The sequence below is a fragment of the Doryrhamphus excisus genome, linkage group LG13 (assembly GCF_037039965.1).
Source record: "Doryrhamphus excisus strain RoL-2023G ecotype Guam linkage group LG13, RoL_Dexc_Guam_v1.1, whole genome shotgun sequence".
NCBI lineage: Eukaryota > Metazoa > Chordata > Actinopteri > Syngnathiformes > Syngnathidae > Doryrhamphus > Doryrhamphus excisus.
The window spans coordinates 9,571,673-9,594,793 of NC_136369.1; the positions used below are offsets into that span (position 1 = coordinate 9,571,673).

The 23,121-nt window shown below is 39.8% G+C and overlaps 1 protein-coding gene across 4 annotated transcripts in view; it reads right to left on the reverse strand.

The window, feature by feature from the left end:
- Nucleotides 1–940: 940 nt before the first annotated feature.
- The window catches only part of dennd2b (DENN domain containing 2B), a 41,062-nt gene continuing 18,881 nt past the window's right edge, over nt 941–23,121 (reverse strand). For 2 of the 4 annotated variants that reach the window (XM_058088435.2, XM_058088434.2), the window contains exons 3-20: nt 21,321–22,589; nt 20,324–20,469; nt 16,365–16,486; nt 16,058–16,273; nt 15,308–15,404; nt 15,184–15,228; nt 14,722–14,906; nt 14,306–14,415; nt 13,739–13,808; nt 11,757–11,834; nt 10,952–11,092; nt 10,667–10,815; nt 5,753–5,930; nt 4,298–4,339; nt 4,099–4,210; nt 2,935–3,174; nt 2,759–2,845; nt 941–1,300 (exon numbers count right to left, since the gene is read on the reverse strand). In XM_058088435.2, the coding sequence (XP_057944418.2) occupies nt 1,266–1,300; nt 2,759–2,845; nt 2,935–3,174; nt 4,099–4,210; nt 4,298–4,339; nt 5,753–5,930; nt 10,667–10,815; nt 10,952–11,092; nt 11,757–11,834; nt 13,739–13,808; nt 14,306–14,415; nt 14,722–14,906; nt 15,184–15,228; nt 15,308–15,404; nt 16,058–16,273; nt 16,365–16,486; nt 20,324–20,469; nt 21,321–22,589 (3,322 nt within the window). In that variant the 3' untranslated portion in view covers nt 941–1,265. The remainder of the gene's footprint in view (nt 1,301–2,758; nt 2,846–2,934; nt 3,175–4,098; nt 4,211–4,297; nt 4,340–5,752; nt 5,931–10,666; nt 10,816–10,951; nt 11,093–11,756; nt 11,835–13,738; nt 13,809–14,305; nt 14,416–14,721; nt 14,907–15,183; nt 15,229–15,307; nt 15,405–16,057; nt 16,274–16,364; nt 16,487–20,323; nt 20,470–21,320; nt 22,590–23,121) is intronic. The other 2 variants (XM_078795773.1, XM_078795772.1) reach the window with 1 other exon arrangement.

Sequence of the window (23,121 nt, forward strand, 5' to 3'; positions counted from 1 at the left end):
CAGTAACGCTCGGTTAATATGTTTGTTATTGTGCTTTGTAGTTTACATATTAGCAACATATTACACATACATTTCAGTACATACAACTTTAGTAATAGTAATCAACAGTTACACTCAGAAATAGTAATTTCTGACAGTGTTCATCAGAAATGAATATTCAGCGATTATAACACTAAGTTCATATTGTCACTCCAAAGCAAGATTCATTTATGTCATATTCAAGTTTAAGGTTGATTTTGTCATTCCATACAAGCATATGGAGAGCCAAATTTTGTCTTAAATCAAAACTAATTATACTATGTTAACAAAAACTGTGAAAAATTAAGAAAAGAAATACATTAAATTTGTGAATTACCTGTAGATTATTACTAAATATGGCAAAGAAATGTTGAAAGGTTCAATATTTAACTAAAATATTCGACCCTTGTGAGGAAAAGCGGTAGAAAATGAATGAATTAAAAAATGATATTTTAAAACATACTGGGACTATTACTACTATACATTGTTCATATATTTGAATATGAGTATGACATTTGTCTATGTATGCTCTGCGATTGGTGACTAGTCGAGGATGTACCCCCACCTCTCAGCCTAACTGGGCTGGGATAACCTCCAGCTCACCTGTGGCCCAGAACAGGTTAAGCAGGAGCAAATAAGTGAATTCATGTACAGTATTCCTTTCCCACTTCCAACTGCACGCTCACTAAGGAGATAGTGGCTGGATGGTTACTTGACATGAAGAATTAATTGCAGACTGGAGAAGGAAAAGAAACGTGTCAGCTAGAGTCAACAGAGAGCTAATAAGAGCATGGCAGTGACAGCCATCAGACGTAATTAGGTTACCGTAGCTGGTACTACACCAAGAAGGCCTTCTGGGATCTCATGAGTGTCCTTAATGAAAAATGTTAGAGGAGAGAGAATGACAGTTAACACATTTAAATTGTTTTAAGTCTGTTTTTTTTATTGAAAGAACAAATGCAAAATATGTTTACAGTTGACCGTCCTCACGCATGTCGACTTTACAATAGAATCGACCACATGGAAGCATAGAGACTGTACATTTATGCCCTTGTCGTGTCACATACACGATCTGATAAGACTCTTTACAAGAACACCAGTGGTTTCTGTGCGGCCCACCTGCTGTGGAGCAACCTGCCATGGTGAGTTCATACACTGGCCACCAATATCAAGGCCGACTCACAGTCAAGTATGTACAAGTTGACAGAAAATACAAAAGTCAAAGATGCAGGACGTAGTTGTGGCGCTTAGTTCTTTTTGTGGAGAAACTTCATTTTGTTACCTAGAAAGAGACCAAAGATATTATTGAAAGGATGAGTGCATGTTCACACTCGCATAATATGATTTCAATAGCTCACTTTAGAGTCATGTCATGCTAAGTAACATCATTTATTCCTATTATATTAAATTACAGTTATAGCTTTTTACACAGTAACATATTACACAAGTTTTTAATCATTTGATATACAACAAATCTCCACATGTTACACATGCCATCGAAATTAGTCAGTATAACAAAACAGGACCAACCACATTGTGTGATGCAGATAATGTCCTAACGTTAAGAAAATAAAGTCTAAATATTATGGGCATGATGTCATGATTAAGAGAAGAAAATGTACAACACAGTGGAAAGTGTTGATAATGGGTTTTTTTTTTTAAAGAGAAAAATTATTTAATCAGAAATGGAAAAAAACAGCTGTAATTTTACAAGAAAAATGTCACAATATTACGAAAAAAGGTATATTAATGAGGAAAAAAGCCCAAATTTTATGAGAATAGTCTTGTAACAGGAAAAATAATGTAATTTTAGTAGCACAGAATTATAATATTAAATATTACGTACAAACAGAGAGCACACATTTTTGGAAAATTTGGTTGGGAAAAAAGTTATAATATGGGAACCATGTCAAGTGTCACATGTTACTATAATTGACTAAGATAATTTAAGAAATATAAGTTAAAATATATTGCATCCTTTCATTTTCAGGACGTGGCCCTAGGTGCCCTAAGGTCACAATTTGACCAACATTTCTGGCAAACTATGCCTTTAGACGTCAGAATATATGTCAAGTTCAGTGAGTAGACATCAAAGCAGTAACTTTTTGTGACAAGCAGCCTCATAAAGAGGTAAAGTGGAACCTAAATAGCGTCGACCCGGTTAGCATGTTTTTTGGATAATGTAAAAAGTTCAGTCCACAATTTTTCCTCGGTGTGCATGTTGTCTCTGGTAAGCATAAAATATGGTGTGCATCTTGTCGTGTTATTAATATTTATTTTGTTTTATCAGAAAACGTCCTTCCTTGTTAGCATCCCATTAGCTAGTGAACAAAATAGCAACCGGAACAATAAGTAAAATTGATTATCTATTATGTCATAGGCGGTTGACTCTCTAAAAATGTGAACACAAAACAGTTTTCAATGTTTTCAAAGTTTTATAATTATGATTTAAATTTCATAAAATAATTCTGAATGTATATAAATCACAAATGAAAGGGCTAAGTGAAAAAAAACATGAGTACAATTGTAAAGGTTTTAGGATAGATAGTTTGATAAAATTGTATCTATTTCCATCATTTCTATGAGAGAAAAAGAAAGCCTCCCAAGACAGTGATTATGTTTGACCTCAAAGGTTCCACTGTAACTATTTTACGTTCTTCTTTTTGGGCCAAGGAAAAAAAACATTACATTTGAGAGCAGATCAGTATCCATGATTCAAGAACCTTCAAGCTGAACTCACCAAGGCCTTTGAGGAACTTGTTGACTCCGCTTTGCTCTGTGTCTGGCAGCTCCTCCAGGTATTGATACACCCTCTGTTCAAACAGACCTGTCAGCCGAAACATGACACACAAGAGCCACTAGAGGTCAGTATAAAACCTTAAACATAAACTCTTCTTTGCATGGGGTGAGTCTAACCTTTAGCTCGAGTCTTCCTCAGCTCTCGATCTTGAATGAAGCCTGCAAACATCTGAGACTCCATAAAGACCCCCAGGAAACGGCGGATACTCTTGGATGCCACAGATTTCCGAAAGGCTTCTCTTTGGAAAAGGCGCTCTCCACGCTCGTTCTGAGTGATGAACAGGGAGTAGTGGCCAATGGTCTCCAGGAAGAAGCGGATGAAGGCCTCTGACACCAAACTGTTTAAGGAGTTGTATTCTGCACACACACAGAAGAGGCAAGTCAGTCATCATCTTAGATGGCATGCTGACACGTTTTAAAGGGAAAGAGCAGTGTCTCTAAGTAGCAGCCTGTTTTAAGGAAAAACAGAAGTTTGGCTCTCTTGAGACATAAAATACCCCCGCTGCTCTTGACAGCGACACAGCCTGTAAACTCTCCGTTCACTGAGCATAAAACTAATTAAACACCCACCTCAATTAATGGACGGTGTATCTTTGTCAGTCTAAAGTCATTATAGTATCCCATAATACTCACAGAGGCACACGACCAAACAGATTGAAGATTACGAAGTTTGAAAGTTCATTTCATAGCTAGTTTATTCTTCTGGTTATTTAATTTGTGGTACAAATTTTACTGGTGATATGCAGGCTCTATCTAGTGGTACTCAGGGAAAAAAACAAACTTAAAATGTAATTTTAAAATGTATTATATATATAGAGAGAGAGATGTTTACATCTAAAATAATACTAATAAGTCACATAATTGAAGCTAAACCGTAAATGGCCATTTAATTTAATGATGTCACTTGTTTTTGTTTAGAAAAATATAAACAAAATAAGTTATTTTCTATATGATAAATGTTAATCGGTTGGAGCTCTATGTCAAAGATCAGGACTAACTGTACATAATATCCATCCATCCATTTTCTATGCCAATTATCATCCTTAGGGTCGTGGGGTATGCTGGAGCCTATCCCAGCTGACTTCGGGTGAGAGGCGGGGTACACCCTAGACTGGTCGCCAGCCAATCACAGGGCACATATAGACAAACAACCATTCACACTCACATTCATACCTATGGACAATTTGGAGTCCCACGCACACACAGGGAGAAGATGCAAACTCCACACAGCAATGTCAAAATATGCAAGTAAAAAAAAAAATTATTAAAAACTTATAAAACCTTCATCTGACTCGCTGTCTGAGTCCTGATTAATGATGTCATTCCTTTGCTCCAAGGCTTGTTCCAGAGCTGCCTGAAGTTTCCGTGGCAACAGTGATGCCTCGTCATCCATCTATAAACAAACAAAAAAAAACCAGCAATCAATGGAGATAAACAACATTTATGATTTCAGTTCTTGTGTTCAAGTTAAAAAACACACCTGTCTGATGAAACGGTCAGTTCCCAAGTCCACCATTAATGCCTGATAGCAAGAACAAGAAAAACACCATTTTGAATGTCGTACTTTCATTGAACAGGATTATATCCAATACAAGACTTGTATCAGAGATTTGAAAATAAAGTATATACAGTATATATTTTTTTAATGATGAATGAGATGGATGTTCTACCTCAGCCCGCCAGAGCTATTTAAGTGACCCAGAAGCTGAGTGAATAAGAGCCCAGAACTTGTTGGCTGGTGCTGCAGTGCTGCAGGCACAGGACCAGCTGGACACAACTACTGCAGCTGTGAAATCTATGTGAAATACTTGTCCATGTGAAATACTGCATGCAGGTAAAATGGGGATGGAATGTCAGAAAAAGGTTTTTCATCTCTGTCACTGAACACACAAGGAGGTCGACGCTCTTGTCCAGGAGGACATTTAGGTCACTGAGACGGGGGCTAGCTCACCATCCCGGTTCCTCTACACCAAGCTCACCCATGCATGGATGGATGGATCTTTGAAAAAGGGTCTTTCCTAGATTGTTGAAAGTTGGCAGCATAGAATCGTCCCAAATGTCTTGATAAAATAGTGTGTCCATACTTTTGTCATATATATTCATTTCATGGCTACGAATTAGAGCAGGGGTGTCTAAACTTTTTCCACCAAGGGCCACATGCTGAAGAATTAAAGGATGCAAGGGCCACTTTGACATTTTGTAAACCAACCCATGTAGATATGTTATATACTTATATGATGTGATTGGCTGGCGACCAGTCCAGGGTGTACCCCGCCTCACGGCCGAAGACAGCTGGGATCGGCTCCAGCACCCTCCGCGATGAATATATTATATTATATTATATTATATTATATTATATTATATTATATTATATTATATTATATTATATTATATTATATTATATTATATTATATTATATTATTTAGTACATTATTATTATGTACTATATATATAAATATAAATTTTTTTTGCTCTATTTTTTTCAAATAGTTCAACTTCTTAAATTCCATAAATTACAACTTTTGTTTTTGTTTCTCATGTTATCATCATTGAATAAGATTTCTTTTTTAATATTTAATATCTATGCTACTAAAATTATGTTATTTTTCCTCATATCAAATATGTATTGTGAGACTTTTTCTCTCATATATTTTGACTTTATTCTTGTAAAACAAAAATTGTGGGGTTTTTTTGCCATTTTTTCAGCTTGTTTTTGGTTGTCTTGTTACGGTATATTTTTATAATGTGTCATGGGACAAAAAAGGCCCCAGAGCCGCATTTTGGACACCCCTAAATTAGATTCAAAACCTAAACCTATTCAATATCCTAACTCTGCATGGCTTTGGTTGATGTTCATGTTGAGACATAAAGACAATGGAATGGAAACAGCATGACAACATAAAGATAATATTAAGTTAGTAAAGAAAGTACTCACTTCTTCTACAGGCAGTTCTTTGAGCTTTGGCAAGGAGGTGGACAGCAGCCCCACCAAAAAGGGAGTAGGACAGCAGACAATGTCCAACATGGACGCCGGCAGCACTGGAATGAAGGTGTGTTGCCAGGAGAAGGGGTAGAGCAGCGCCACCACAGCATGCATGCAGTTGGATAGCGTACTGATGGGGGGGGGGCGATTAAAAATAAAACATGTCAGTAGGTTTGCTGGACAGGACACATGAATGTTTCACAATATGATGAATTGTTGTGGCTTGGTTGGGGGGCCAACTATGTGGTCAACAACACTGCACTACTTCAATCAGGAACAGATTGCCCAACTCCAGTCCATTAGGTGGCAGAAATGAGCAGTGACCAACAAATGAAGGCGAATATGTCAAATGACACTTTTAAGCAGCTCTGTACCAAAATCAAATTTAAAAGATTACTGAATCCCGCCAACACTGAATGCCGAATGAAAGTGGAGCAGCTTTAATGTGTGGGTGACTGCTCACTTAGAGGGAGACACTCTCAATGTTGCTTCATCTATGTATCCATGTCAATGTAAACCGACACAAAAGTCCGCCTGATGTATTGTTGGGTAATGGCCATTGGACATGCTCCAATAGTTTAAATAGGAGCCCTGTTGACGTAAATAGGCCCCAAAAATGCAGCAATCCTGCTTCCCTTTGACAGCTGTGGTATAACATCCAGATCCCAAATAGCAGTCTGTCTTTCTCACGATCCGTCACTTGTTGACAGTGGCTGACCCCCCCCCCCCCCATCCCCCACCACCACCTCCCCCTTTGACCGTTACATACTGTCCCGCCTGTGTTTCACAAGAGAGTGGAAATAAACTGTGGGCCCAATCATCCACACACACGCACACACACAAAGCAAAGCACCAAATCAGTATGGATCAAGGAGCAGAGCCGGGATCAAACATGGTATGCAAGTACGCCCCACTTGAGATAAAATTTTAATGAGGCGTGTTTTTCTGTGCTCGCTGTCAGCATAAACAAAAGTTGATGTGACTTCACACACACAGTGAAACTTAATCTGCACTGATAAGGATAGTGTGTTCCTTTTTATTCCAGTATTTGGCCAGTACTAAACTCTGTCATCTTGACGGAGTAATATTAAATGACAACTTCACAAGCAATGGGGCTGTGGGAGCAATGGGACACATATCTCTGAGGGCCACAGGTTAGATGCATGCATACCCACGTCATGATGCTTCTTCTTCTTTCTCTTTGGGCTATTCCCTTCAGGGGTCTCCACAGCAAATCAACCGCCTCCATCCAACCCTGTCTTCTGCATCTGTCTCTCTCACACCAGCTACCCTCATGTCCTTCTTCACTACATCCATAAAGCTCCTCTTTGGTTTTTATCTACGCCTCCTAAACGCAGCATCCTTCTACCAATATATTCACTATCGCTCCTCTGGACATGTCTGAACCATCTTAATCTGGCCTCTCTGACTTTATCTACAAGGCCTCTAACATGTAATGTCCCTCTTATGTACTTGTTCTTGATCCTGTCCATCCTGGTCACTCCCAATGTGAACCTCAGCAGCCACATCACCACCCACATCGTGATGCTAAAAGGATCAAATACACTGAACGAATACTCGTCCATCCACCACCACACACTCCTGGGACAAGAGGGAACACACTCAGCTATAGCAGAGGATCCAACTCAAACGCTCAAAAAACAGCCACGGACATGACACTTCTGACAAGCATATGTCAGTCAAAATTTAGGGAGCCATAATTGGTCATTATTCATTCATTATTGTGATTATTTAAAAATGAATATTTCGCTAGCATGTCTTCCAAAGCATTGTGAGCACAACCCACAAATGTAATGTACTGCATATGACACAAAGTTATGTAAATGTATCATTCCGCCATTTCCCATGAAAACCAGGCTGCTCGATGTTGAGGTTTTAGAGCTAATCCTGACATATTAGTTGTGGTTTTACTGCCAGGCTTGCTCACTGTGTCTAAGACTGAATTGGCATAGTGTATATCCCCAGAAACACAGGATTAAAAGACTCAAAAGTATGAATACAACCAAAAGGAGGAGACGTTTCACGTTTCTGAGGCAGAAAAAATCTATAGGACCTCGGTGTGAAAGCACGCTAAGTGACAATTATAGAACACCGGTCCAACAATAATTTTCCAGAGCCACATAATATATTCAAAATAGATCTTAACCATAACATAATTTATCTTCCAACGCCCCCCGTTTCTGTCTAGCAGCTTCTCCCGCCAACAACTCTTATGGTTCTCATACTGCTACAACCATCCTCACAGTCTAATAGCTTCCCATATGCACACATGAAAAGAATGAAGGAGGTTCCTAAAGGAGCAGATAAATATTCAAAATGTGGGGGTTAGACTGTGATGACAAATATTGATGTGAAAATCAGCTGGTCCCCCACCTCCTCCCCCTCATTTTTAACACCAAAGGAAGAACATTTTAAATGTTTTGGTTGTAAGGAAAACTATAAATGAAACAAGCTATATTGATATACCGCTGATAGCAAAGTGATAAAGATATTACAGACAAGATGATCAACAATCTGCCAATTCTTTGGATTTTGCTCGATGAAAAAGAATGACGGACTGGAGAAATTCAAGTAGCGGAAGGCTTGATGAGTTCAGCACGGTCATGAGAAAGCTATTGTTTAGTTTACCTTTTCACCCCCTTCCTTTTTTGCTCTTCCTCTGACTTGCCTTCTTCATATTTCCTCTACTTGCCTCTTTGTCTGCATCTCTTTGTGCACTCACTTAGTGCCAATAAAAATCAGACTTCTACTGGACACGTAATCTGTGGTTTATATTTAGAGTAGCTTCTTTGCTACTGTAAACCAGAGCTCTAGTATAGTTAATCTGAAATGTAACCAAGGCAATAAGAAGGATCAAACAGGCCATTAAGTTCATTTAGGTATTACTTTAACAATGTGTTTTATTGTGGTTCAGACATGCACCATTTTTTCTAATAGTTTGGTTACCTTTTGTAGTACCAAACAAATATAAAATATTGGGAACTGTGATCTGATTATGTGATGCAGTCAATTGTAACCTGATGCATGTTCAAATGAAATTAAACCATTTCCATTACCATTACAATTTGGTTAACATGCATGAAATGCACCTAACAAATGAGTGTTTCCTTACATAAGGCATAAGAACAATACAACCCTCCAGCATCAGCAGGGTGACTGATTTAACTAAGTCAAAGGTGACTTAGCTGATGATGATGTCATCTATTTCAACATCCAACTTGTGAGCACATGCACTAGAGAGCAAATGGTCTCTTAAAAAATAAATTGCTCTCAAAGGCATGTATAATAAAAATGTCATAACGGTGATGTAATAACGCAGTACAATAGTTACCACACAGACAGCATGGCAACAAATAATCAGCTCCACAAAGAACTATTGTCGAAAATGGCTTTTCCTCTCTCAGTTCCTTTCTTGCTGGATATACATTTCTAGGAGGAGACATGCATCACGTTCCTCTGAGGAGATATTTTGGGACTGAATAACGTACCAGAACCCCAGAGGGCGTAACCCTTTTATCTTGGAAACCATTAATGTAGCAGTAACGTCAGAAAAAATAAAACACACAAGCTCTGCACGTAAGCACGCTTACTTATATGCAGTGACCACATAGTGGCATGCAGATTTAGCTGACTAGTTCATGATTATAGCTAGTTTGTAATACTGTAGTGTAATATAGATAATTTTGGCTGGTGTCAACACTCACACATGAGGGCTGAATATGTCATTATAAGACAAATGGTGATGGTCAAGCAGCACACAGGAAGTGCATTCCGTCCCTTGTGCAGTCACTGGCCTCGCTGATGTTTGTTTAAACTGGTCTCTGATGCACGGAGACTCACAGTTCCTCCCACTCCACCATTGCCCCAAACGTTACAAAAGAAACGCCCCTCGAGCCTGCAACAAGGGGACTGAGTCCTTAGAGACCCCTCATTACTCATTGGTGTGACCTCTTTTGACAGCTTTTATCTGACTCATCTCAACTGTGGCAGATCAAGCCGGTAGCGAGAGAAAAGTAATTATTGAGTGGAGAAAAACGTCATTGCGGACTCAAATAGAATGTCACTCAGCAGAGCATAGACCTCAGTCAAGGTCAAACTGTTAGGGAAAGAAAGAAAATCAAATACTGTTTTATCTTTGGTAACCCGTCCATTTCGTAGTTTGTGGGCTACTTCATGGTTCACAAAGAATGACGTTAGATGTTACAAATGGACAATGTTCCATTCATGTCATAAGGATTCACACGGAAAAAAACCCCAAAGTCTGTGTTTTAGTTTCTGCCCTGGCTGATGTAAAAAATGATGTGGAAATCAGGTATGTTTGTACGCCACTATGCTAAATAACAGTTAAGTCAGGACATTTTAGATTCAGGCTCTGTCCAAAAAGGAACTGAGATTTGTTTTTTGTTTTTTTGGCAGGGAGAAAAAAATCTGCATCCACATTGACCCGGATTAGTAAATAGCTGTATCCCTACACGACATGTGGTTCTGTAAACAGACACGAAGACGGAACCACATGACACACCAAACTATAGAAGTCGTCTTCCGCTTTCCAAGACTCATTTAGTCTTAATGCAAAGTTGCTTATGACTGATGACAAAATTACAAGCACATCATTTTGGGAGTATAACACAAGAAAATACCAGAAGAATGTCGAATGCGGTGAGTCATGACATTGAAATATTCAGATATTATGTTGGATTGTCCCCATATTTTAAATAGTGGGAGGAAACCGGAGTACACGGACAACCAACACATGCACAGGTAGAACATGCAGACTCCACACAGATGTCCAAAGGGAGATTCTTTTTCTTAAAAATGTTAAGTGTTTCTGAAAACGAACCTCACCTGAGTTTATCAGCCACAAAGATGACTCTGCGCTCGAGCAGCAGCGAGGCAAAGACCCGGATAACCTGCCGAACACCAAGGCAACCAAACAGACTGTCAAAGTCCACATGCTCCAGTCTGGAGTCAGTAGGCCGCCTCAGCTCCATGACCTGAACAACCATAGAGAGTTACCATGTAGGTTTGTGGATCCAATTAACAAGAGAACCTCGAGGTGGTTATCACTGAAGTTTCCCTTCAGATGACATTAACAACATTAATGGGTTCTGTTCTATCAGCTGCTCTGACCTCATTTCCTGCACCAGGCAGAAAGGTCTTGACTTTGATGAGCTTTCCGGGTGCAGGAAAGGGCGACTCCATCAGGCTCCTCATGAAGGGGTAGACAAGAGCTGCTGATACGCCTCGTCGTCGCTCAACCTCATCCAGGATCTAGACATTGTGAGGTAATAGTGCGGTTTCACATATTGGCTTTAATGAGTATTTTAACCACTGCAAGCCTGGAAATAATCATACTGGTCTGAATATTATGGTTCATATTTGATCTGTGCATGTAAATGATACCCGACACTAAAATGCTATCTTAATCTTCAAGCTGCTTCTTGCCCAGAAAGAGGTTTTGGAGAGCCACTTATTTGGCTCTACAACACATAATTCTCGTTGACTGTTACAGCAATTGAAACCCCTTCCTAATACACTATAATACAAAACAAGGCACTGACTGCTTCATTCACAGAATAAAATCGACATAGAAACACAATCTTATTTATTATTAAAAAAATAATCTTATTTATTTATTACTTATTATTGCCTCACCTTTATTGTGCAACTTAAAATGTCTTAATTTTCATTAACATTATAAACGCTGTTATATTATAAAGAATTGTTATGTGTACATGTTATTTATTTGGCTCTACTTTTAACTAATTTGGATTAAAAGGGCTGACAATCCTGTTCTGAACTGAGGTCTGGTAACGAACAGACGATCAACTGAAGGTCAGCTCAATGTCAAAATTCACTTTCGCTACAAATGAAACCACACACACACTGCTTATCTAGGTCATGAGTGCGCTTGGGTACGCATGCATGAACTCACGGTGGAGAACAAGTCAAAACACCCCAGCCTGCTGATGACACAGTACACTTCTGGAAGGCGAGGCCCTTTCCCACTCGGCTGAAAGAGAACACAACAAATGGAACACCGCTGATGACAGACTTATCAGCTTTAAAGTGGAGGCTGTGCTTTTATGACTTTAGTTAAACTTTGCACAAAAAAACATAGAAAGAACGAGTAGCACTTGTTTAAAAGGTGTGGAATTACTTTAAAATTGGAAACACCCAAAGGGACATGTTTGTTTATAGATTGTTCCTGAAAGCTAATTTTTTTATATATATTTGTTTGAAGCGAGCTCTTTTTATGTGGATATCCACTTCCTAAACACAGGTGCTTTATCTGCTTCTGCTGATGCTATCTACCTTCCCAATGTTCACTCATACATGGGCCGTGATGTTCCTCTAGAAAGTCTCGCACACGGGGAACAAGGCCTCAAGAAACGCCAAACCTCTTGTCCATATTAGGTATACAATTTTCTCTTGTTTCTTCTCCGCCTTTCCAAATGGATGATTAAATTAACTGTGTGGAGCTTGATTCAAGTCCTCAGGAATGCTCGCTTGCTGCCAACTTGCCGGACAGACAGCCGGGGGGAAACAAAGCTACTGAAGGAGAGCGGCTCACCTCTTGTTCTAGCATCATTAAAACCCTCTTCTATCAATTTTCATCTATCACAGGAGACGTGTATGAAAGTAATTCACTACATCAACCCTCCGAGTGAACCTCTGACTGAGTAGTACACTGTAAACATTTTCTGAAATACTATATACTATAGCAAACCGAAAATCAGCACCGCAGTCACAGAATCCCACATAGTGATGCTCTGTACCCACAAGTTATAAACTGGGCAGATTCATAAAAAAGCTCAATAAAAACACTACAAAAAGCACTGTGGCCTCATGATGAAGGCGAAACGTCCTGAAATGACAAAGTAAAGATTTTTCATGGTTTCTGTTGGGTTTGCCATTCCCGCTTATATGCTTATAAAAGTTAATAGACGCAGCAAATCTGTCATGAGCAAACCTACATGATGGCAGCAAGTCAAAACTCATCTCCAGCAAGTAGAAACATTGAGTAGAACCAGAATAAGTCAGCCATCAGATTGTGTCAGGTTTAAACAGCTTAATTTCAGCAGTTGACTTTATTACTTTTTATTTGTATAATTACTGCTGCACTACTCATCTTGTTTTGAGGACATCATAATGAGGCGGCATTCGTAAACGAGAGCATGATTACTACTTAGTGGTAAGAGTAAAAAACGGCGTGGAATCATGTACTGTAGAGATGTTTAGCCTACGATATTTTGGGTTAGATGAAGGGTTTTCTGAGTGTGGCACAGTAAGCCTCCCTCCTGTACATCTCAAAAAACAGATTGAGAATACAGAATTTTTTTCAATGCCATTAACTCATAAGACAGCGATCATAATAATAAATAATAATAATACATTTTATTTGTATAGCGCTTTTCAAGATACTCAAAGACACTTTACAAAAGAATGAAGTTGAATAAAACAAGTAAACAGTATAAAAGACACACCAAAATACAACATTCATTGGTTAATACATGAGTAAAAACATGAGTATAGTTAAAACATGAGTAAAAGCGGGGCGGGGCACAGCAGTCAGATATAAAAGGTTAGACATTAAAAACAGATTTAAAGAGGTGGGTCTTGAGTTGTTTTTTAAAGGTGGGAAGGTCAGGGCATAAGCGAATTATGCTACATTTAAATGTGACTTGTTGAGATAGACGTGTTGAGGTACAGGTTTTAACACACTGTCATTTTTCTTTACACTATCTGTCTGTTTGCTTTCCTCCATGGCAGGCTCAGCAAATGGTCAAGCAACACACTAAAGGCGTCACTGGAAAACCATATCTCGTGCGCAAATGAAAAGGTCTGTCACAACAAACAAGACTCAGCATGGTGTGCAGAGAGAGAGAGAGGGTGGGGAGGTGAAAGGTAGCTTACCAGCAGGCGTCTGCAGTAGCCAAATCTCCTACTGCCATCCTCTCCAGTCAACATGAAGGAAAAAGTCTCACTGAAGCACAAAAACAAAAAATATAGCATGAAAATGTAGCGGAATCTCATACAAAAAAGGCAACTGTATTGGCCTATATAATATTTCCAGTATATAGTATTTAGATGATCAGAAAATGTATTCAGCAAGACTGTAGATTAAATAATTGACCAAAATACAGTAGTATGTAGCTGCTCTATATGAGTCCAAAACTCAATACAAAGTGTTGAAAAATGAGCATGATGGGTCCTCTTTAAAACTTGCGGTTAGATGTGACAATACGATCTTTATTTTTTATGATGATTGCGACAATCCGGTGTTCCCAGTGGCTGAGCATGATTCGCCCATTGTGTATTTTCCTGCTGTTACTGGTTTTCCAGCCTCATGTTCATAGACCAAAATTCCATTTTTAACTAATTTATGGAGCAAATACATAACCACAAAATGCCAAAATTCAGAACAGAATATACTGAAGACCACCTGTAACGCCTACTCAGTGTTAAAATGTTTGATCATACCTGGAAAATTCTGACACGGGACTCCAGTCCTTTGCATCAGGGAAACAGAACTGAGGAATGGCTTTGAGCCTCTGTTCTGCCTCCCTCATCTGCTTGGTGGGCCTTTCAAGCTGTAGAACCAGAGCAAAGAAGGTTCAAAGAAGGTTGGAGCATTCTGGCCACAAAGATCACAGTAAGAGAAGTTCTGTTGTGTTCAAGATACAGTATACATTTTTTTAGTTTATGTAGTCTTTAAAAACAGTTGCTAGTGCAAACTACTGTCACCTGATGCTAATCTTAAATGCAACAGTCATTTAAAGACTGATTGATCTCTACGCCAGTAGCAGCAACTATGAATCAATAGTATCCCCTGGCTTTCCTCCCCAAGTATAATACAATTTGGAACATGCCAGGTATGAAAGAGCAAATCAGCTCACCTTGGGGAACTGGTAAGTGACCTCTGGGGAGTAGGAGTTCTTGCTGGGTTTCTTTTTTAAAGAAACAACTACAAAATACTCAAAGAGCTCTCTTTCTTGCCACTCAATTAGCTGCAGCTCCAGTGTGCGGTAACTGGGGGCCTGTCGGAGGATTGATTGCAATTTCAACAACCGCTGGGTATGAGCTGAGGAAGGAAACAAACTTGTTTTAGATTATTAGGTTATGGTTCGTAAGGTACTTTAGTAGCCCCACTGACATGTATACAGGTTAAAATAGACCCAAAACATCTAGAAATATGGTTCAATAACTGCTAACATTTTATGCACTTGACAAAGGTTGTGGTCAGATTTTGTTAAGGTCAAGACAGGACACTCCTTACAAATAAAACTGACATGGGTAACCGTTCCACCCTCACAGAAGACCAGCACCTTAGCGCTGGAATCTGGTGATGTGATACTCACCTTTGAACCTGTCATCAGAGTCGCTCTCACTTTCACTGTTGTCATCTGTGGACAGACAAGATACAGACAAGAAGCTTTTCTAGGGGTCAAAGAACAATTTCACAAACATGTGTTTAGCCCTTACCTCTCAAAGAGGAGGTATCGAGATTGGACATGGACAGCTTTTTAAGTCTCTTCTTTCCACGTTTAGTGCAGTAAATGGAGTTGATCCTCTGAACCAGCTGTGAACAGAAAACAGCTCTTCAAAAACAACCGTGGCCTAGACAGATACATACTTTATTCATCTCCAAAAGAAATTCACATCATCAAAATTATAATCTAACTAACTAAACACTAACCAAATTAATATATATAAAAAAACAATTACATGTTTCAGTGTTTTCCCTACCATTATATTATTTGAGTGAGCTGCTGTGGGTCTTGACTTTGTGGATTACTGTGGAGTCTTTCAATTGATTGCATTTTATTTACAGGCACCTTTTGAAAAACATAAGGTCACTGCACAAAACCAGTAAAACATCAGTTTAAGTTGCTATTGGTAAAATTTTGAAATACAGTACATAAACTTTTAACTTTTTGAGGTTTCTCTGTGTCATACAATAAATTTACCTTGATCAAGAAATTATTAAATGTTTTATAATACACCAAAACTCATTACTTGTGGAACCACTGCAGTTGGTACACACAAAGAAGGCAAAATTGTTTACCTTAACATACAAGATGAAAATGTCCTGCTCTATGGAAATAGGGTTATACTGTACATATAGTTTTCAAGTCATTATATAAAAAAAAATGAGACGCCATGCCAGAGAACACAAACAGAGCTCTGTGAGGGCTAAGTGGAGAAGTTTGTTTTGGATCTGGCAGTATGTACCTTGGGAATCTTCCAGTGCCTGTGTGAGGCCAGGTTATCACTGGTGCCACAAAGGCTCTCATCCAGCAGAATACACGAGGAAGCTGATACACCCATCTGGGGGGGGAGCAGCGTTTCATCATGGCTGTGGCGTTTGGACAATTGTGACACTCGCTGGCTCATTCTGTCGTTGGAACCAGTGAGCCGAAGGGACTGGCTGCTGGGTTTGGACGGTAACTAGTCACACAGAATAGAATATGAAATGATTGGTATATTTTGCTTGCTGTTAGCAAGTATATTAATGGAACTGGCAACAGGTATGGCTTACCTGAGGAGGAGAGTTGTGCTTCCTGTCCATGGCAGTCCAAGATCTGCTAGTCTCCAAATGACAGGTTTTGCGACCCAAGCTTCTGCGCTTTAGGTCAACATCCTCATATGGATTCTCTTTCTCTGTAGAGAGATGCTTAAATTCAGTATAGCTGAATAAATATACGGATGCAGTCCAAAAGACAGTGCGGTGAAAAAGGGCAGCAAATAGTGACCAGAGCGTCTGAGGATAACACTCAGGTTTGTGTGCCAGGCGAGGAGTCTAGAAAGGTAAGTCAAAGGTCATTCCCAGCTGGATTTCTCTTTTTCAAAACAGTTGCTGTTGGTGCTGGGGCCCACAGGAACCAGCGAGCCGAGCTGAATCTGATGAGTCACTGTCCAGGCATGCAAACTGTCTGCTTTACTGAGGAAAAGGAGGATCATCTCTGTACAGATTTTTTTGTGCAATGAGAGTCAAAAGTCAGAATATTGAATATGTAAATAAGCACCTAGCTCATTTCAACTTGGTATTGCATCAAAATATAGGATATTACAACTCTGTAAACAAAGATAGTGGCATTCTAACCAGAGTCTCAACCTTATGGAATTGCTGGAAATGTGCAATTCCCTTTTGCCTGTCTCAGCTCATTGTTTGCTCTCATCATGTTGTATTTGGCTGCAAAAAGCCAGTGTAACTTGCCTTCCTCACTCCAAATGGGTAAAAAGCAGGCTAAATGCCAAGACTTTGTCTTAGGTATTGTTAGAGGTCAACAATAGACGTGAAACCAATTTATTTTTACCAGACGATTCGGCCATCTCACAGAAGAAACACATTGAGTTCAACAAGTTTGCCAAGTCAGTCAAAACACCAAAAGGCTTCTTTCCTGAAGTATCCTTCATGCATAATTGCAAATTTAACAACTAACTTGGCAAATGTGAAGTTATAGTACATTATTGTATGCTCTGCACTTACTATGGGACTGATTAATAAATTATAGTTCAAAAGTAAAGTATATCAACACGATAGAGAAATGCAGCTTTCATTAGTATTACCCAACTGAGAGCCAACTTAAATAAAGGAAACATTTGCTCTGAGTCCAAATCAGCTCAAATATGTACACCAAGAAATTTTTATGGCAGGGTCAACAAACAGTTGTGAGAAAGACTTAAAATATATAGGACTAAAAAAATATAAGGAGCCTGTATTCCAAAGTTCCACAGGACAACTTTGTCAAAATATCCTCGCTTTATGCCACTATATCCCCACTTCACTTGGGACAGACCCGAGCCTAGAATAGGGGGCAGTATATTCTCAACAGCACAGGGCAGCAACAATCACAACCCTAATTTCATTTGTATTGACTCTGATTTTTCGAAAGTGGTTTGTCATTTTTTTTTTTTTGCTGAAGTGTGACTTTTTCCTGGCAGTTGAAGAGCATAAACCACATGGAATCCAGTCTTTTCCAGATCAGCCTTGGGCAATTTCCACATGTGGTCCTAAATGCAGTACAGGTATAGAGTATTGCAATCACTGGCTGAGCCACCAGATAGGACTTCATGCAAGATTGATGCCATATTCCATAGACATTCATTACAAAAGCTGCACAGGCAGTTTTATACACTGTTTTGTACACATTTTGTACACTAAAGCCTAGGCATTAAGTATGTCAATGTCCAAAGTTATAGATCAACCCACAATTACAGTAATTGGTTTTACATACTGTATTACAACTATCAGCAGTAAGGTAAGATAACAATGGTTACTACTTGTTAGCACTATGGCTTTAGCTTTTCCATCCAAGATGAGGTCAAAACATACATACACAAGCCCAAAGTAGAATTGCTGCCCCTCTATGATACAGTAGTTCTGCGTCTAGACATGTAAAGTGGTATTATGACACATGATGGACTGGCGCCAACTTGTTTTAAATTCGATACTTAGCATCTTTAAAAGGAAGACAAGCAATGTTATCTCAAAGGAAAGGAAAATAATACAGCTACCAAACAGCGGTATTAGTTACTTGCCCAGGGGAAATGCTATGTACTCAGGATATCAAACAATGAGTGTGCGTCAAGTGCGTTTAACCTACAATCAGAACTTGTTCAGTTATTTACAAGGTTAATTTTTAAACTGGTAAAAAAGACAAAGACAAAGTGTATAGTACTGATGCTGTGTCACTGAGCAAATTTGAGTTGTAGATGAGAATGAGAAGGTCCACCATGACGCCATGGCAGTGCAGGAACTCTATTAAACTGAAGCAGCGCTGTAATGAGAGCCTGCTGGGAAAATTACTATATACGAGTACAGTATGTCTGTGAAGCAGCTAATGTACTGCAGGGTACTAATCTACTGCTCTCTGACACACAGTATCATGCAGCCAGTGGACACACCTCAACTCCACTCTGTGACATTACATCTCTATACACACATTGTAATCTCTGGTCAGGGAGAGGTACTGAACAAACTATGATGTCTGTATCACCTTACCCTATGAAATAGACACTACAGTACAAAAGCCTAATTGTGAATTTGGCAGCAGTGCACACACAATTTAGTTTGTCCTTCCTGAACAGATTTTGCCTGGAAACACAACTAGTGCAATCTAATTCTGTGAATGTTCCAAACCTTGTGCCAGATTTATTCCCAAGAACATCAGCAAAAAAAAGTACGTCATTGATGGTAACACATTGCCATGTCGCTGAACCGGATCAGGACTCAACATCACAGACGCTGATTCATTGTATCAGTGTTGTAAAGTGTCTGATTCATCAACCGCTGAACTATTTCCTCATCGACACACGATTAAATTACATTTGTCTGGTCCCCTCTTCTCATTGATGCAACTGTAAGACGGCAGCGTAAGTCACAATTACTGTAACTTGTATTCTAACCTTCACATCAAGATTAAGCACAGGCCAAGCAAGCTAAGCCTTGGTGTTGCCTAATGTCCTCAGAGATGCTGATTATTATTGGACCCTACAAAATGGATTATTTGGCCTACAGTATAAAACAACATACAGTACACAGTGGTGATGCACATCTTTTTTTTTTTTAATAGCTCTCGACATTGGCAAATGGCCACTCTGCTGCAATCTTTACATAAGCTGAAAAACAATGGAACCTTTGTAAAGAGTTCAGTGGAAATCAGTCATGTTCTTGCACTACAGCACATCCTCAGATCAGCATCAACACACTGAGCAGTGAGTCAAAAACAACATGAAGAAATAATATAACGTGAAACATGCATATCTAAACATTCTGCCTGTATTTGGATTTCAATGAGCTATTTATCATTCAAGTTTCACCATGAGACCCAGTACCCATGAATGTCTACGCCAGGCTTTAGTCACACTGACACACATTTCCAGCACATTAAGTATGCCCATGGGGGCTGACAATGGGAATGGGCAGAAGGCCTAGGGGCATTTGCTAGTGGAAAAGAATTTGGCTTCAACATGTCCAACATCTCATGTAATTATGATCTCACAAGTAATGAATCAGTGCAGTTTACAACGCGCTACTCAACATCCATCAACTTTGCTTTTGTCTTAATGGCTAAAGGTCAAATCAAGACTACTGATGTGTTCTTGGTGTACTGTGCTTTTCATCTACATCACATAACATTTTTGTGCAAATATTCTGTTTAACCAGACACTGTTAATCATTACCTTAATCAGTAAATCTGTGCTTCCTGTTAACATATGTGGTAGGTGGCCTTGTTTGTTGTACAATTTCTGTCAAGTCAAAAGGTACCTAGCCGAGGTACAAAAGGTACAGCCTTAGGCTGTTGCCCCCGTGAACCGACTTCGGATAAATTGGAGAAGGTGGACGGATGGATGTACCTGTAGAACTGTCTATACATCTTCCTACTATCGAGCAAGTTAGGCTGAGTGTCTTATATCATTTGTTTTACTGTAAATTATAGCTACACATAGCATCCTTGAAGGGAGAGAGCTTGAGCCTTTCCCTTGTATACTTACCTATTATGTCCTCGTATGCATTCTCCTCTAAAGTGCTTTTGGAAGTGGGTTGAGTCTGCGTCTCTGTGGTTAGTGTGCCATTCTCTGTGGGTGAGGATGTGTATGACAACAGCAGGCTTGTAGCGTCCCCTGATTCATATGATTCTCTGAAAAACAAGACAGTAAATTTGGGCGAAGTAGGGAAGGGAAAAAAAACAATGATCAAATTGTATTACAAGAAGAGGATTTCAGCATATAGAAAAAGTCAGTACAGTCCAGTCACAGAAGAAGAGAGGAAAATATTTAGTGCAAACAAACTGCACAAATCAGCACATACTTGGTAAATGCCAGAGGAAATCCCTAATTAGTGGCAAGCAAACATGGACACAAACTTCTATTTATGAGTATTCCTTGCACATTTTTACACACACACACACACACACTAAGGAGCATTAGTGCTAGGATATACGTACATGATGGCACTGCTGAAAACTCACAGCTTTTAAGCTTAGACTGAAATTGCTCAAACCACAGGAATGTTAAACACAGTCCAAGGGATGAACAATTTTCATCCCTATTTCACATTAGGGGCAATCTGGAAGGCCACACCTTCTCAACTGAGGCCACCCAATCACAAGAGGTTGGGTTAAAAAGGGTAGAAAAGTAGTACTCGGATGCAAAAACCCATTCTAAGATTCATAGGTTGTTTCAGGATAAGCACTACTATGTTTGTGTCATCAAATACAGAGAAATAAGTGCAATTTGTCAAAATGTACAGAAACAACTGCATTAACAGTAGGGATGAGTGAGTACATTAACAGTCTGCAAACTCCAGACAAAAAAAACAGAGTTAAAAGGTAAGTATAATAGCGCGTTCCACTAAAGAGTTAACAGACTGACAAGGGTCGCCCATGCCAAACAGGGAAGAACAATGTATGAAACAGTGTTCTACTACTTCAAAACAATTTTATTTTATGTAAATGAGCAGAAATACAAATGTAAAAGTTCCACATCTCACCTGTCTTGGGCTCGGATAGGAGTGCTACCCATAGACTTTGACATCCGTGTTGTGCCGGGTGCGGGGGTCGAAGGCAGGGGCGGGGGAGATTCACAGGCTGGAGGTAGTCCATTTGATGACAATGTGCCTTTCTGGTCCTGTTTAGCGTCATACTCAAAAGTGCGTTTGGGTTTAGGTAGGGGGTTGACTGGCAATCCAACACCTGTCTGCTGGTTGAGTGGTTCAGGACTCTCTGACCGAACTGAATTGACGCTGAACCGTTGTCTGAGTTTAGTCAGTTTATCAGACACCAAAACAGCATCTGGTTCAGTGGCCACAGAGCAAACACTGCTGCGTTTACTGGTGCATGTACTATCAAAGTCCTCACCAATCACAAAAGATTTTTGTCTCGTCTTGTCTGGAGCATAGCAATTACTCAGATAACGTGGAGGAGGTGGACTAGGATTCTCCTTCAGGGCTTGCTCTATTTTTTGTATCCTGTTAAGGACTGCCGATGTCTCCTTACGTGCAGACAGGGAGCGGACAAATGTCCCTGAAGACTCTGTCTTGCTTGTCCGTTTCTGGAAGCGGCCGAGGCCGTCTTTGTCAGAAGCCCCTTCCTCTTCCTCCGTTTCTGTGTAGGAGCATTCTGAGAAAGCTGTGCTCATCCTGCGAACCCCCTTGAAGTCAAATGTCTTTTCACTGCAGGGGGATGAGAGCAAGCTTGGGCAGCCCTCACTGCCCCCTATACGCTCTCGTCCTGGCCTTTTGTCCAGACACAAGCTCATTCTAGGCAGAGACACCCTCCTGCACTCCCATTCTGAGATTTTCTTGCGGACTGTGGTGGGAGGAACACCCGTTACCACCCTGGTGATGGAAAGGGGCCGCTTGTTGCATTGGCTTGAGAAAGATTCTAGTGAAAGTGTACTCCAACTCAGAGGTCTACCATTAAGTCTCTCACCTGGAGGAAGACCCCCTTGGTTCTCTTTTAGCTCCTGGGAGTCTTGACCTCCCTGACACACCTTGGCTTGAGTTGGGGGCTTATAGATGGAAAGACGGTTGTCCAGGCAACTGATGCTCTTGGACTTTGTGAGACAGGCTGCGGGGGCAGTGTGACTTGTGAGGGGTGGTCCACTGCTAAAACCTTTGGTCTTGCTGTTCCAGCCAGCGCGTACCAAGAACCGCCCGTCAGTCCTCACGTATCTACTCTGTTTCTTATCGGCAAGAAGAGGTGGCTGGTTCTGACACTGGCCGCTGGATAGAGCAGGACACGGGGATGAAGACTGACACCTAAATGAGAGATGCAAAAGAACAGTTTGAGTATTGAAATATATCTGCATAAGGTTGTCCAGTAAACTGCGCAGTCATGATCCTCCAAAAGGCGATGCCCCAGAATTGGAACATAGCCACAGATATATTCATCTACAGTAGGATCCATAATAAAATGCAATGGCTTCCCCATTCATTGTTGTGCTACACACACCCAGTAATCAGTTTTGTTGTTTTTGAGTGGTGTCAATAGAAATGGAGTCAAAAACACATACTTACCAAAACACTTACATGAAATAATTGACAGCTGGAAGTCAAATTATATACCAAATCAGTCCTCTCAACATTACGCCATGTAATTTTTAGAATAACCACAGCTAATTATTCTGTACTTGGCATTTTGAGTGTGAAATTACCTGAAGGTTAAGATAAGATCCACTGCATTATTTGTCATTAAATATCATTATTATTAGCAGCATGGATTTTGCCAGATCCAAACAAATTTGGTAGACCTCACACAGTAAACTTTGTAAAGATTTAGTCCAATTGATGA